The 12,683-nt window shown below is 45.6% G+C and overlaps 1 protein-coding gene and 1 long non-coding RNA gene across 2 annotated transcripts; both read left to right on the plus strand.

Annotated features, from left to right (window-relative positions):
• The first annotated feature begins 157 nt into the window (after positions 1-157).
• Positions 158-3,410, plus strand: LOC118426761. Its single transcript, XR_004832457.1, has 2 exons — positions 158-478; positions 1,326-3,410. It is a non-coding gene; the product is annotated as an uncharacterized LOC118426761 (long non-coding RNA).
• Positions 3,411-6,458: 3,048 nt separating this feature from the next.
• Positions 6,459-7,452, plus strand: LOC118426260 (RNA-binding protein 25-like). Its single transcript, XM_035835536.1, has 2 exons — positions 6,459-6,635; positions 6,924-7,452. The coding sequence occupies exons 1-2, from the start codon at positions 6,459-6,461 to the stop codon at positions 7,365-7,367; spliced, it is 621 nt and encodes a 206-aa protein (XP_035691429.1). The 3' UTR covers positions 7,368-7,452.
• The last annotated feature ends 5,231 nt before the right edge of the window (positions 7,453-12,683 follow it).

Genomic DNA, 12,683 nt, shown 5'->3' on the forward strand with positions numbered 1-12,683 from the left:
ATAGCTGTCTTATGCCCGAATGTACAGATTCCCTTTTTTGTAGAAAACAAACACACTTTTTTGTAGATTATTCACAAATGTGGACTTATATTGATGTATTCTAACATGCTTCTCAAAAGATATAAATGTTGCTTCTTGTAATGTACAGAATATGATTGCCCGACCATTACATGTTTACTGCCCGGTGTTCCGGACCGTTCTTGTCTGCCCAACCATCTGGTCTGTGATGGACATCCAGACTGTATCTTACAAGAGGACGAGCAGGGGTGTGGTGATAACCCTGAACAAAACCGTGATGACCAACCGACAGCAGAGCCTACAGGTGGTCCAAAAACGACAGAAGGACCTACGGATCCAAAGGAAACAAGCGAAGAAACAACAGCCGGTCAAGAACCCAGTGAAGGGACAACGGGTGGTCAAGAACCTACATATGGCCATGAACCAGCTGCTGAACCAACCAGCTTTGAAGAACGAAAAGGTAAACATGTTCAAACTATTAGAAGTTCATCTGTGTTGATAGAAGTCGTTCTTGAATTAGTTGAACTGTAATTTCCAACACAGAAATCGGACTCATCCACGACACCAGTGGATTGTTCATTCCCTGCTAAAAACAAACTGATGCTGTGTAGTCAAAAATTTGGTTGAGTCCAATTTTTGTGTTGTTCAACTATTTCAAGAATGTTCTAAACCCTTCAGCAAATAGCAAAGCTCCTTGCGAGACTCATACAACACATGATACCTTATTGTCCACATGATATTTTTATTAGACAGTACTGACTTGATTGTAATTTTGGCTTAACCCTATTCAGACCACATCTATCATGTTGAAAACTTTCTATCCGCTTTTTACATCAGCGACATCATACTGCAGTACATTGTCGAACTGTGTTTTTTGTTCGGCAAGGTGTTAGATGGTCACTTAAACGTTCCTCATTATGAATGTACGGAAGCAAGAGTTTCATTCAATGCAATATATAAATGTCATGGATCAATTTCATCTTGTTATTAAGGCACTAAAATTGTTTGTAGACATCCATGGGACTTCAAACAAGATAAAAGTTTTCAATCATATTATCTATTATTAAATTTGCTGTCAAAATGACGAATACGTTTGTCATTGGTTTGTAACAAGTGATATTTTCTTTGGCAATGGATTGGTTCAGTTTTATTTCCGATTGGTTTTAGGCGCCCAAGGGCGGTTTGATCTACAATAAATGTATATTCTTAACCAAAAATCAAATAGAATATAAGATATAATAGTATGGATTAGTGTAATTTTCATAATTACTACAATGGGCTAATCTCATGATTTCATTCTTTTCTAGTTACAGATTTCTATGCGAGAAGCCATGGGCACAAGAACGGGGCCGTGTTTTGGATAGCTGTTGGCGAACTAGTAGCTCATGTTTTCTTTGACAATGCTTTGTAGACAACACAGTAACTTTTTAATCTCACATAGTAGGAGTATTTGTCCATTGGATTTTTCCAAGTTTTCCACGCCGTTTGTGTGATTTGATGGTGGAAAAAAAGATGGTGGTGTGTAAAGATGGCATCTGTAAACTTTGTGGCTTTGATTTGTATATCCATATTCATTAGGTTACTACTGGCAATATCGGTCTATATTCTATTGAATGTTTGCTTAAATATTATTTAGTCGATAGGTGTGGAATTGGCTTTAATGTAAACTGTACAATAACCAAGGTCTATGCATAAAAGCGCACTTAATGAATATCGATGTGTATTTTTACTGCGTTGCGGCCAGCACTAAGTTTATTATATATAGGTTAACACTATAGATTTTGGGATTGTCATCGCAAATATGAATTGGACGGAAAGGACATCATTTGACAGATTTCTGCGATATACATCCATACTTGAGCCAGTTTTTTTAGTTTCCTATTACCTTGTAATTTTCCTAATATGTAATATGTTTAGCTGTAGCATGATTCTACGTTATGTTTTATTATCAATTGCGCTTCATTTTTCAAAGCAAAAATATAAGGCTGACCACTTCATTTCCGGAATGTACATCTTAACCAAGCACATGAATGAATACTCTCTGAGTTTGAGTTTGAGTTTATTTATTCGCACGTAGAACACAAAAACAGAGAAATGTACATTGGATAAAACAAATACTGTGCGGGAGGAAGGGAGGAAGCCTAACGGCTTATGCGAGCCCTCCTCCTATAACGTATGCAATTCTAATGAAATAATTGAGGTGATAAACAATTGATAATAAAACAAGGAAATGTATCAACTAAATTAACACAAAAAAGCCATCAAATAGAGAAGCTAAATAACAATTAAATTATTAAAAGCAGGGAAATATATCAACTAAATAACAACTTAAGCTATCAAATGGAGAAGTTGAGGAAAAAATTATGGGCAACAATTTAAATATTGAAATTATCGTAACACAAATGAAGCTATATAATATAATAGAGAAGCTAAAGTTAACGAATTAAGAAAAAACAAGGATATATCGTAACTAAAGTGACACAAATAAAGCTATTATCAAATGACTAAAACAAGGAAATGTAGCAGCTAAATACCTAATGATTAAAACAACAATTAAATTATTAAAAACAGGGAAATATATCAACTAAATAACAACTTAAGCTATCAAATGGAGAAATTAAGATAAGATGTCAAATGTCAGTGGGAAAGGAAAGTAGGTGATTTTTTAGATTGCGTTTAAAACTAATTATTGATGTTAAACATTTTAGATGGAGGGGGAGATTATTCCAATTAATTATACATTTGTATTTTACACTCATTTGGGCTACTGACGTTCTAACTAGGGGAATATGGAAATGAGCACTTTGTCGAGTTTGGTAATTATGAAAATGAGAATTAAGATTTAGAAGACCATTAAATGTTTCTGGAAGAGAACAGTTTAGGAATTTAAACGTAAATAGCATCAGATGAAGTCTGTTGATATCAAAAATATTCAAAATCTTAAGTTTTGTAAACAGAGGTGCAGAATGTGCATGAAAACTGGCGCCCGTGGCTGAACGAACAAATCTTTTTTGGAGCAATATCAGGGGCTGTAGTGTGGTTTTGTAGGCGCATCCCCAGACTATATTCCCGTAGGTTAGATACGGGTATATTAAACTATTATATATGGTAATAATGGTTTTTTGAGTGAGAATATGTTTAAGTTTTCCAATGATACCGATAGTTTTTGAAATCTTTTTACCTAACATAGTTATATGCGATTTCCAGGTCAGTCGATCATCAATGATTATACCTAAGAATTTGGCTTGACTCTCTTGAGACAGGGGCACACTTTTTAAAAAGATTTTGGCACTTTTGTTATAGGTTTTATTTCTATTACAGAAAATTAGATAATATGTCTTCTTAACATTTACTGATAATTTATTTGCCTCAAACCACGACATAACCTTTTTCAGTTCTTCGTTAGCAAGTTTTACTAGCGTATCAAAATTCGAGGTTGAAAGAAAAAGATTTGAATCATCTGCAAATAGGATAAAGAATATAATTGAGGATGCTTTTTCGAGATCATTTATATAAATCAGAAAAAGTAGAGGTCCTAATATCGAACCCTGTGGGACACCACATTCTATTATTTTGGCAAAGTTATTTTCTTGGACCCACAGCAAAGTATTGGCTCCCCTAGCAACAGATAGCAACGAAATTTGAGCAAAATTTTCACACATTGCAACCTCTCCGTCCATTGTGAATCTTTTCAGGTGGGGTGCTGTAGGGCCAGTTGAGATGGTACATAGAACCCCGAGAAGTGTGAATTGCCATCATTCCAGACTGTATAGGAGGTGTATTGAAAGAAATTGAACTAGAAACGCCACATTTTCAAAGAAAATTCAGGATGTTTCCGAAGGAAAAAAAAGAAATTTTAAAAAGCCAACGTAAAACGTGCTTTCCCATGTTCGCAAGATAAGATGAAAGCGTTGTATGTGTAAGATGTTGTTGTATTAGTTGATGAAAGCTCCTTCATAGTAATGAAACTGATAATACGTTATTGTCCTTTGACGAGTTCATTGTTATTTAGTCTCCTGCATTAAGCACAACAGGAACAGCATAGTTACGATTTTATGCAGAAAGTATTTTACTGGTCAATGCGATTGCAAAATGTTTACAAGGTAATGTTGTTGAAAATGTCGACAAGTTTGTTGACATGTTATGAATCCTAAAAACATTGCAACCTGTGGTTTTCTTCTAAGCAATGCTATTCTGAATTGTAACCTGAATTGATATAAACTTTTCTCTTCGATCTTTCGTAAACGTGTCTGTTATCAGAGAAGATTGCAAATTTTAAAGTTTCTCGCTGTTTTTTTAAACCTTATCTCTACAAACCTAGTGCCATGTTACTCTGATGAAGCAAAAGCAATGTTTACAAGCACCTGATATAAATTTCATCAATTCGCACAAGTGACAAATTCATAGTTTGCTAAGCATTACTGCACAAAAACCCAACTTTTTTAATTCAATTAACCTAGTCCGGAAAAGTCTTCTGATTTGGACTCTACAAATAAAAAAAAAGATATACCACCCAATGTTATACAAGTCATAAATATCATTTAACATGGTGATAAAAGCGGACACTAAGGCTTAAACTAGGAAAATATAAAGTTTCTTTATCACTTTACATTTACAAATGACAGCAGTAGACAGATCCCAAACTCAACAGATCAAAGATAAATAAGTAAATCAAACGCTTGTTCAAGTTATATCCTGCAATGGCGGTGTGATTAATTCAAAATTATCACACAGTAAATGAATCACATATTGAAGAGTAATGGCGGTGTGATCAATTCAATACTATATATCACACACTAAATGAAACCCTTCTTAAACAGTAATGGCGGTGTGATTAATGAAAAAGTATCACACAGTAAATGAAACACACATTCTGCAGTAATGGTGGTGTGAATAATTCAGCATTACCACACAGTAAATGAAACACACATTGGGCAGTAATGGCGGTGTGATTGATTCAATATTATATATCACACAATAAATGAAGCACACACTGGACGGTAATGGTGGTTTGACTAGTTCGACCTTATTAAACATATTAAACAGCAACCGAAGTCAAGGTGCATGAATATCGACTATAACGTAATGTCTAGTCCTAGAATGTGGAAATATATTCTAATATTAGCGGCGATGACACGGTATGGTGTCCTAAAGATGGCATTTATTTCTGCAAGAGGCAAACTATTTTTATTGTCTGGGAAAAGAAGCTAATACACCTTTCTCACGCGGCGGCCATGATGGATCGAAGACGAGGTCAATGAGGCAAGCAGACAAGACTTATTTCTAAAGTCAGCTGCCATTTAGATTCCCCCCAAACCACATAAATTTTCAATATAAGATCAAATGATAAACATTTTAACAAGTGTTATCGACCGAAAGATAAAGCAGATTAAAGTAGCGTAGACTAATTCCACAGCCTTTTAACAGATGACGAATAAAAACACGATAATGAAAATATTTGAAGGAAATGCAGCCAAATCTCTTATTGGCTACTTTCCTAATTTGCAGACTATCATTGGTTGAACTACTAATTATGATGGACAGTCTTTTGTTTGCGTCATTGAATTCGTTTTAGATCTATCATGGCTTGCGCATACAGACAGGGAGCCAAAAAGATAGGGAGCCAGACAGACAGGGATCCAGACAGACATGGAGACAGACAGACAGGGAGAGATACAGACAGGGACCCAGACAGACGGGGAGCTAGACAGACAGGGAGCCAGCCAGACAGGGAGAGAGAAAGACAGGAAGTCAAACAGACATCGAGAGACATAGACAGGGAGCCAGACAAACGGGGAGGCATACAGACAGGGAGTCAGACAGACAGCGGGAGAGACAGACAGCGAGAGAGACAAGTAGGAAACATGACAGACGGGGAGCCAGACAGATGGGAAGCCAGACTGACAGGGAGAGAGACAGACAGGGAGCCAGACAGACAGGTAGAGAGACAGGCAGGGAGGCAGACAGAGAGACAGTGGGGAACCAGACAAAAAGGGAGACAGACAGACAGGGAGAGAGACAGACAGGGAGCCAGACAGACAGGGAAATAGACAAACAGCGAGAGGGACAGGCATGAATCAAGACAGACGGGGAGCCAGACAAACAAGGAGAGAGACAGAAAGGGAGCCAGACAGACAAGGAGCCAGACTGAGAGGGAACCAGCTAGCCAGGGAGCCAGCCAGACAAAGAAAGAGACAGACAGGGAGCCAGACAGACAGGGAGCTAGACAGACAGGGAGCCAGACAGACAGGGAGCCAGACAGACATTTTCAGAGATGGATAGGGAGCAAGACAGACGGGGAGCCAAACAGACATTGAAAGAGACAGACAGGGAGACACACAGACAGGGAGAGAGACAGAGATGAAGTCAGACATACATGTAGAGAAACAGATAGGGAGCCAGACAGACTGGGGCAGAGACAGACAAGGAGCCAGACAGACATGGAGCAAGATAGACAGGGAGCAAGACAGACAGCGAGAGAGACAGACATGGAACAAGACAGGCGGGGAGCCAGAAAAACAAGAAGAGAGACAGACAGGGAGCCAGACAAACAGGGAACCAGCCAGACAGGGGGAGAGACTGACAGACGTAGAGGGAGCAAGACAGACAGTGAGCCAGACAGACAGGGAGTCAGACAGACATGTAGAGAGACTGACAGGGAGAGAGGCAGACAGGGAGCAAGACAGACCGGGAGCAAAACGGACATGGAGAGAGACAGAGAGCCAGACAGACAGGGAGGAAGATATACAAGTAGCAAGACAGACGGGATAGCCAGACAGACGGATAGTCATACAGACGGGGAGTCAGACAGACAGGGAGCCAGACAGACATGTATAGAGACAGACAAGGAGTTAGACAGACGAGGAGGCATACAGATAGAAAGCCAGACAGAGAGGGGCTAAGACAGACAGGGAGCCAGACAGACAGGGAGTCAGCTGACAGAAAGGGAGAAGGCAGAAAGGGAGCCCAAAAGACGGGGAGCCATACGGACATGGAAAGAGACAGACATGGAGTTACACAGACAGGGAGACATACAGGAAAGCCAGACAGAGAGGGAGAGAGACAAAAAGGGAGAGAGACAGACATGGAGCCAGACAGACAGGGAGAGAGACAGACAGGGAGACGGACAGACGGAGAGCCAGACAGACAGGGACACAGACAGGTTGGGAGAGAGACAGTGTGCAAGACTGAGCCAGAGGAGCCAGACAGGCAGAAAGCCAGACAGAAAGAGGGGTGAGACAGTCAAAGAGAGAGACAGACAAAAAGCCAGAAAGACAGGGAGCCGGACAGACAGGGATCCATACAGACAGACAGAAATACAGACAGGGAGTGAGACAGACAGGGAGTGAGACAGACAGGGAACCAGACACACAGGGAGCCAGCCAGCCGGACAGGGAGTTAGCCAGACAGAGAGAGAGGCAGACAGGGAGCAAGACAGACATGTAGCAAGCCAGACAGTATGTTAGACATACATGGAGCAAGGCCCACAGGAAGCCAGACAGACAGGGAGCAAGACAGACAGAGAGAGAGATTGATAGGGAACCAGAAAGGGGAGGAGCCAGGTCAACAAGGAGAGAGACAGACGGAGAAGTAGACAGACAGGGAGCCAGACAGACAGGGAGACAGACATGGGGTTAGACAGACTGGGAGGCATAAAACAGACAAAAGGAGCCACACAGACGAGGAGCCAGGCAGACAGGGAGCCAGACAGACAGGGAGCTAGCCAGAAATGTAGAGAGCCGGACAGGAAGAGAGGCAGACTGGGAGTCAAACAGACAGGAAACAAGACAGGCATGGGGTTAGACAGACAGGGAGGTAGACAGATAGGGAGAAAGGCAGACAGTGAGCCAGGCAGACAGGGAGCAAGCCAGACAGGGAGACAGACAGATAGAGAGAGAGAGAGACAAGAAGCCAGACACACAGGGTGTCAGACAGACGGGTAGCCAGACAGTCCGGGAGCCAGACAGACCGGGAGCCAGACAGACAGAGAGGCAGACAGACATGGAGCAAGACAGACAGGGAGCCAACCAGACAGGAAACCAGACATACAAGGAAGGACAAAGATAGGGTGCCAAAAGACAGGGGCCAGACAAACAGGGACACAGACAGACAGGCAGGGAGAGAGACAAACAGAATGCCAGACAGACATGGAGTCAGACAGACTGGTAGACAGACGGACGAGAAGCCAGACAGAATAGGAGCTAGACACACCGGCAGCCTGACAGACAGAGTGCAAGCCAGACAGTCGGGGAGCCAGACAGACAGGGAGAGAGACAGACATGGAGGGAGACAGACATGGAGTCGGAGAGACAGGGAGCCAGACAGACAGGGAGCCAGACATAGAGGGAGAGAGACAGACAGGGAGCCAGACAGACAGGAAACAAGACAGACAGGGAGCAAGAAAGACAGTGAGAGAGACAGACAGGGAGCCAGACAGACAGGGAAGTAGACTGACAGTTAGCCAGACAGACATGGCGATAGACAGACAGGGCGCCAGACAGACAGGGAGCCAGACAGACATGGGGAGAGACAGACAGGGAGCCAGATAGACAGGGAGCTAGACAGAAATGTAGAGAGACGGACCGGAAGAGAAACAGACAGTGAGCCAGCCAGACAGAGAACCAGTCAGACAAAGAGAGAGACAAACAGAATGCCAGGCAGTCAGGGAGCCAGACAGGCAGGGAATCAGACAGACTGGAAGACAGACGGACGGGAAGCCAGACAGACTGGGAGCCAGACAAACAGAGAGTCAGACAGACATGGAACAAGAACGACAGGAAGTCAGACAGTCGGGGAGCCAGACAAACAGGGAGCGAGACAGACATAGAGTCAGACAGACAGGGAGAGAGACAGTCAGGTAGCAAGACAGACAGAGAGCCAGACCAACATGGATAGAGACAGACGGGTAGGCATACAGACAGAAAGCCAGACAGATATGGAGCCAGACAGACATGGAGAGAGACAGACAGGGAGCCAGACAAACAGATAGCCAGACAGATATGGAGAGAGACGGACAGGGAGCCAGAGAGACAGGAAACTAACAAGACAGGGAACCAGACAAACAGGGAAGAAGAAAAATAGGGTGCCAAACACTGGGGGCCAGACAGACAGGGACAAAGACAGGCAGGCGGAGAGACAGACTGGGAGACAGACAGACAGTGAACCATACACACAGGGAGAGGGACAGACAAGAAGCCAGACAGACAGGGGGCCAGACGGACAGGAAGCCAGGCAGAAATGGAGAGAGACAGACAGGGAGTCAAACAGACAGGGAGAAAGACATACTTGGAGCCAGACAGACATGGAGAGAGACAGAGAGGGAGCCAGACAGACAGAAAGGCATACAGACAGCGAGCCAGACATTCTGGGAGGCAGACAGACATGGAGCCAGACAGACATGTAGAAAGACAGACAGGGAGCCAGACAGACGGGGTAAGAGACAGACACTGAGTCAGACAAACATGGAGACAGACAAGAAGAGAGACAGACGGGGAACCAGAAAGACAGGGAGCAAAGCAGACGGGGAGCCCGAAAGACATGGGGTTAGACAGACGGGGAGGCATGCAGATAGAAAGCCAGACAGAGAGGGGATGAGACAGACTCGAAGCCAGACAGACGGGGAGGCATACAGCCAGGGAGCAAGACAGACAGGGAGCCAGACAGACAGTGAGACAGCCAGACATGGAACTAGACAGACAGGAAACCAGACAGACAGAGAGGAACACAGACAGGGAGTCATACAGATAGAGGGAACAACAGAAGGGAGCCCGAAAGACGGGGAGCCAAACAGACATGGATAGAGACATACAAGGAGTTATACAGACGAGGAGGCATACGGATAGAAAGTCAGACAGAGAGTGGATATGACAGACAAGGAGAGAGACAGACACGGAGCAAGACAGACAGGGGGAGATAAAGACGGGGAGACAAACAGACCGGGAGGCATACAGACAGGGAGTTAGACAGACAGGGAGCAAGGCAGACAGGAAAGAGCCAGACAAGGAGCAAGACAAACAGGGGCAGAGACGGACAGGGAGCCAGACAGACTGGGAGCCTGAGAGACAGGGAGCCAGACAGAAAGGGATGAAGACAGACAGGTAGCAAGACAGACAGGGAGCCAGTAATACAGGAAGCTAAACAGACAGGGGGAAAGGCAGCAACTAAGCCAGACAAAAGAGCCAGACAGACAAGGAGAGAGACAGACATGACGACAGGGAGCCAGACAGACAGGGAGAGAGCAAGAAAGGGAGCCATACGGACAGGGAGCCAGGCAGAAAGGGAGCCAGACGGGCAGGGGGAGAGACGAGATAGGGAGCCAGACAGACAGGAGGCAAAATAGACAGGGAGCTAGACAAACGGGGTTGGAGACAGAGGGGGAGCCAAACAGACGAGGTGGCATAAAGACAGGGGGCCAGACAGACAGGGAGCCAGACAGACATTGATAGAGATAGACAGGAAGCAAGCCAGACAGCGAGCCAGACAGACAAGGAGCCAGACAGATAGGGAGCCAAAAAAGATAGGTAGAGAGAAAGACAGGGTGAGAGATATACAGCGAGATAGAGACAAGCAGGGAACAACGCAGACGGGGAGCCAGACAGATGGGAGCCAGACAGATAGGGAGATAGAAAGACATGGAGAGAGACAGACAGGGAGCCAGACAGACAGGGAGAAAGACAGACAGGGAGATAGACAGACAGAGATCCAAACAGACAGAAAGCCAGACAGACACGAAGAGAGACAGTTAGGGAAACAGACAGACGTGGGGAGCCAGACAGACAGGGAGCCAGACAGACAGGGAGCCAGACAGACAGGGAGCCAGACAGACAGGGAACCAGACAGACAGGGAGACAGACGGACAGGGAACGAGACAGACAGGAAGACAGACAGACAGGTAGCAAGACAGACGGGGAGCCATAAAGTCATAGAGGCAGACAGACAGGGAGCCAGACAGACGGGGAGGCATACAGACAGGGAGTAAGACAGACAGGAAATAAGACAGATAGGGAGCCCGACAGGCGGGGAGCCAGACAGACATGGGTAGAGACAGACAAGGAGTTAGACAGACGGGAAGGCATACAGATAGAAAGCCAGTTAGGGAAGAGTGAGACAGACAGGGAGAGAGACAGACAGAGTGCCAGCCAGACAAGGAAGAGAAACAAACAGGGAGACAGGCAGACGTACAGAGAGAGAGACAGACGGGTAGCAAGACAGACTGGGAGTCGGACATATAAGGAGCCAGACAGAAAGGGATCCAGATAAACAGAGAGCTAGGCAGGCAGGGGGAGAGATAGACAGAAAGCCAGACAGACGGTGAGGCATACAGACACGGAGGCAGACATTCAGGTAGCCAGACAGACATGGAGAGAGTCTGGGGGTTAGACAGACGGGGAGGCACACAGATAGAAATACAGACAGAGAGGGGGTGAGGCAGACAGGGAGAGAGACAGACAGGGAGCAAGACAGACGGGGAGGCATACAGACAGGGAGCCAGACAGACAGGGAGAGAGACAAACAGGGAGACAAACAAACAGGGAGAGAGACAGACAAAGAGCCGGTCAGACAGGGTGCAAGACAGACTTGGAGCTTGACAGACAGGGAGTGAGACAAACAGGAAGCCAGGTAGACCGGGGGGAGGGGCATACAGACATGGAGCCAGACAGAAATGGAGAGAGACAGACAGTGAGTCAGACAGACGGGAGAGAGACAGACAGGGAGCCAGGAAGACAGGCAGCCATACAGACAGGGAGACAAACAGAAAGGGAACCAGACAGAGAGGAGGCCAGACAGACAGTGAGCCAGACATACAGGGAACCAGAAAGACAGGGAGCTAGACAGACAGGGGGAGAGACAGTCAATAAATCAGACAGACAGGGAGCCAGACGGACAAGGAGAAAGATAGATAGGGTTGATGACAGAGGGTGAGCAAGACAAACGGGGAGGCATACAGACAGGGAGCAGAACAGACAGGGCGCCAGACAGACAGGGAGGTAAACAGACATTCAGAGAGAGAGACAGGGAGAGAGACAGACGGGTAGCAAGACAGACTGGGAGTCAGACAGACGGGGAGCCATTGAGAGAGAGAGAGAGAGAGAGAGAGAGAGACAGGGACGCAGACAGACAGGAAGTCAGCCAGACAGGGAGCAAGAGAGACAGGTAGCCAGACAGAAAGGGAGACAGACAGACAGAGAGTCACACAAACATGGAGAGAGAGAGACAGGGAGCCAGGCTGAAAGGGAGCCAGCCAGACAGGGAGTCAGACAGACAGGGAGACAGACACACAGGGAATCAAACAGATATGGAGAGAGACAGACAGGGAGACAGAAAGACATCGAGAGAGATAGACAGGAGCTAGACAGGCGAGGAGAGAGACAGACATTGACTCAGTCCGACATGGAGGCAGACAGACAGGTAGCAAGACAGGCAGGGAGCCAGACAGACAGGAAGGTATACAGACAGGGAGTCAGACAGACATGGAGAGAGACAGACAGGGAGCAAGACAGACGGAGAGAAAGACATACAGGGAGTCATACAGACTGGGAGGCAGACAGACAGCGAGCCAGACATTCTGGGAGCCAGACAGACATGGAGCCAGAAAGACATGTAGAGAGACAGACAGGGAGCCGGACAGACGAAAAGAGAGACAGACAGGGAGCCAGACAGATGGG

The sequence above is a fragment of the Branchiostoma floridae genome, chromosome 11 (genome assembly GCF_000003815.2).
Source record: "Branchiostoma floridae strain S238N-H82 chromosome 11, Bfl_VNyyK, whole genome shotgun sequence".
Classification (NCBI taxonomy): domain Eukaryota; kingdom Metazoa; phylum Chordata; class Leptocardii; order Amphioxiformes; family Branchiostomatidae; genus Branchiostoma; species Branchiostoma floridae.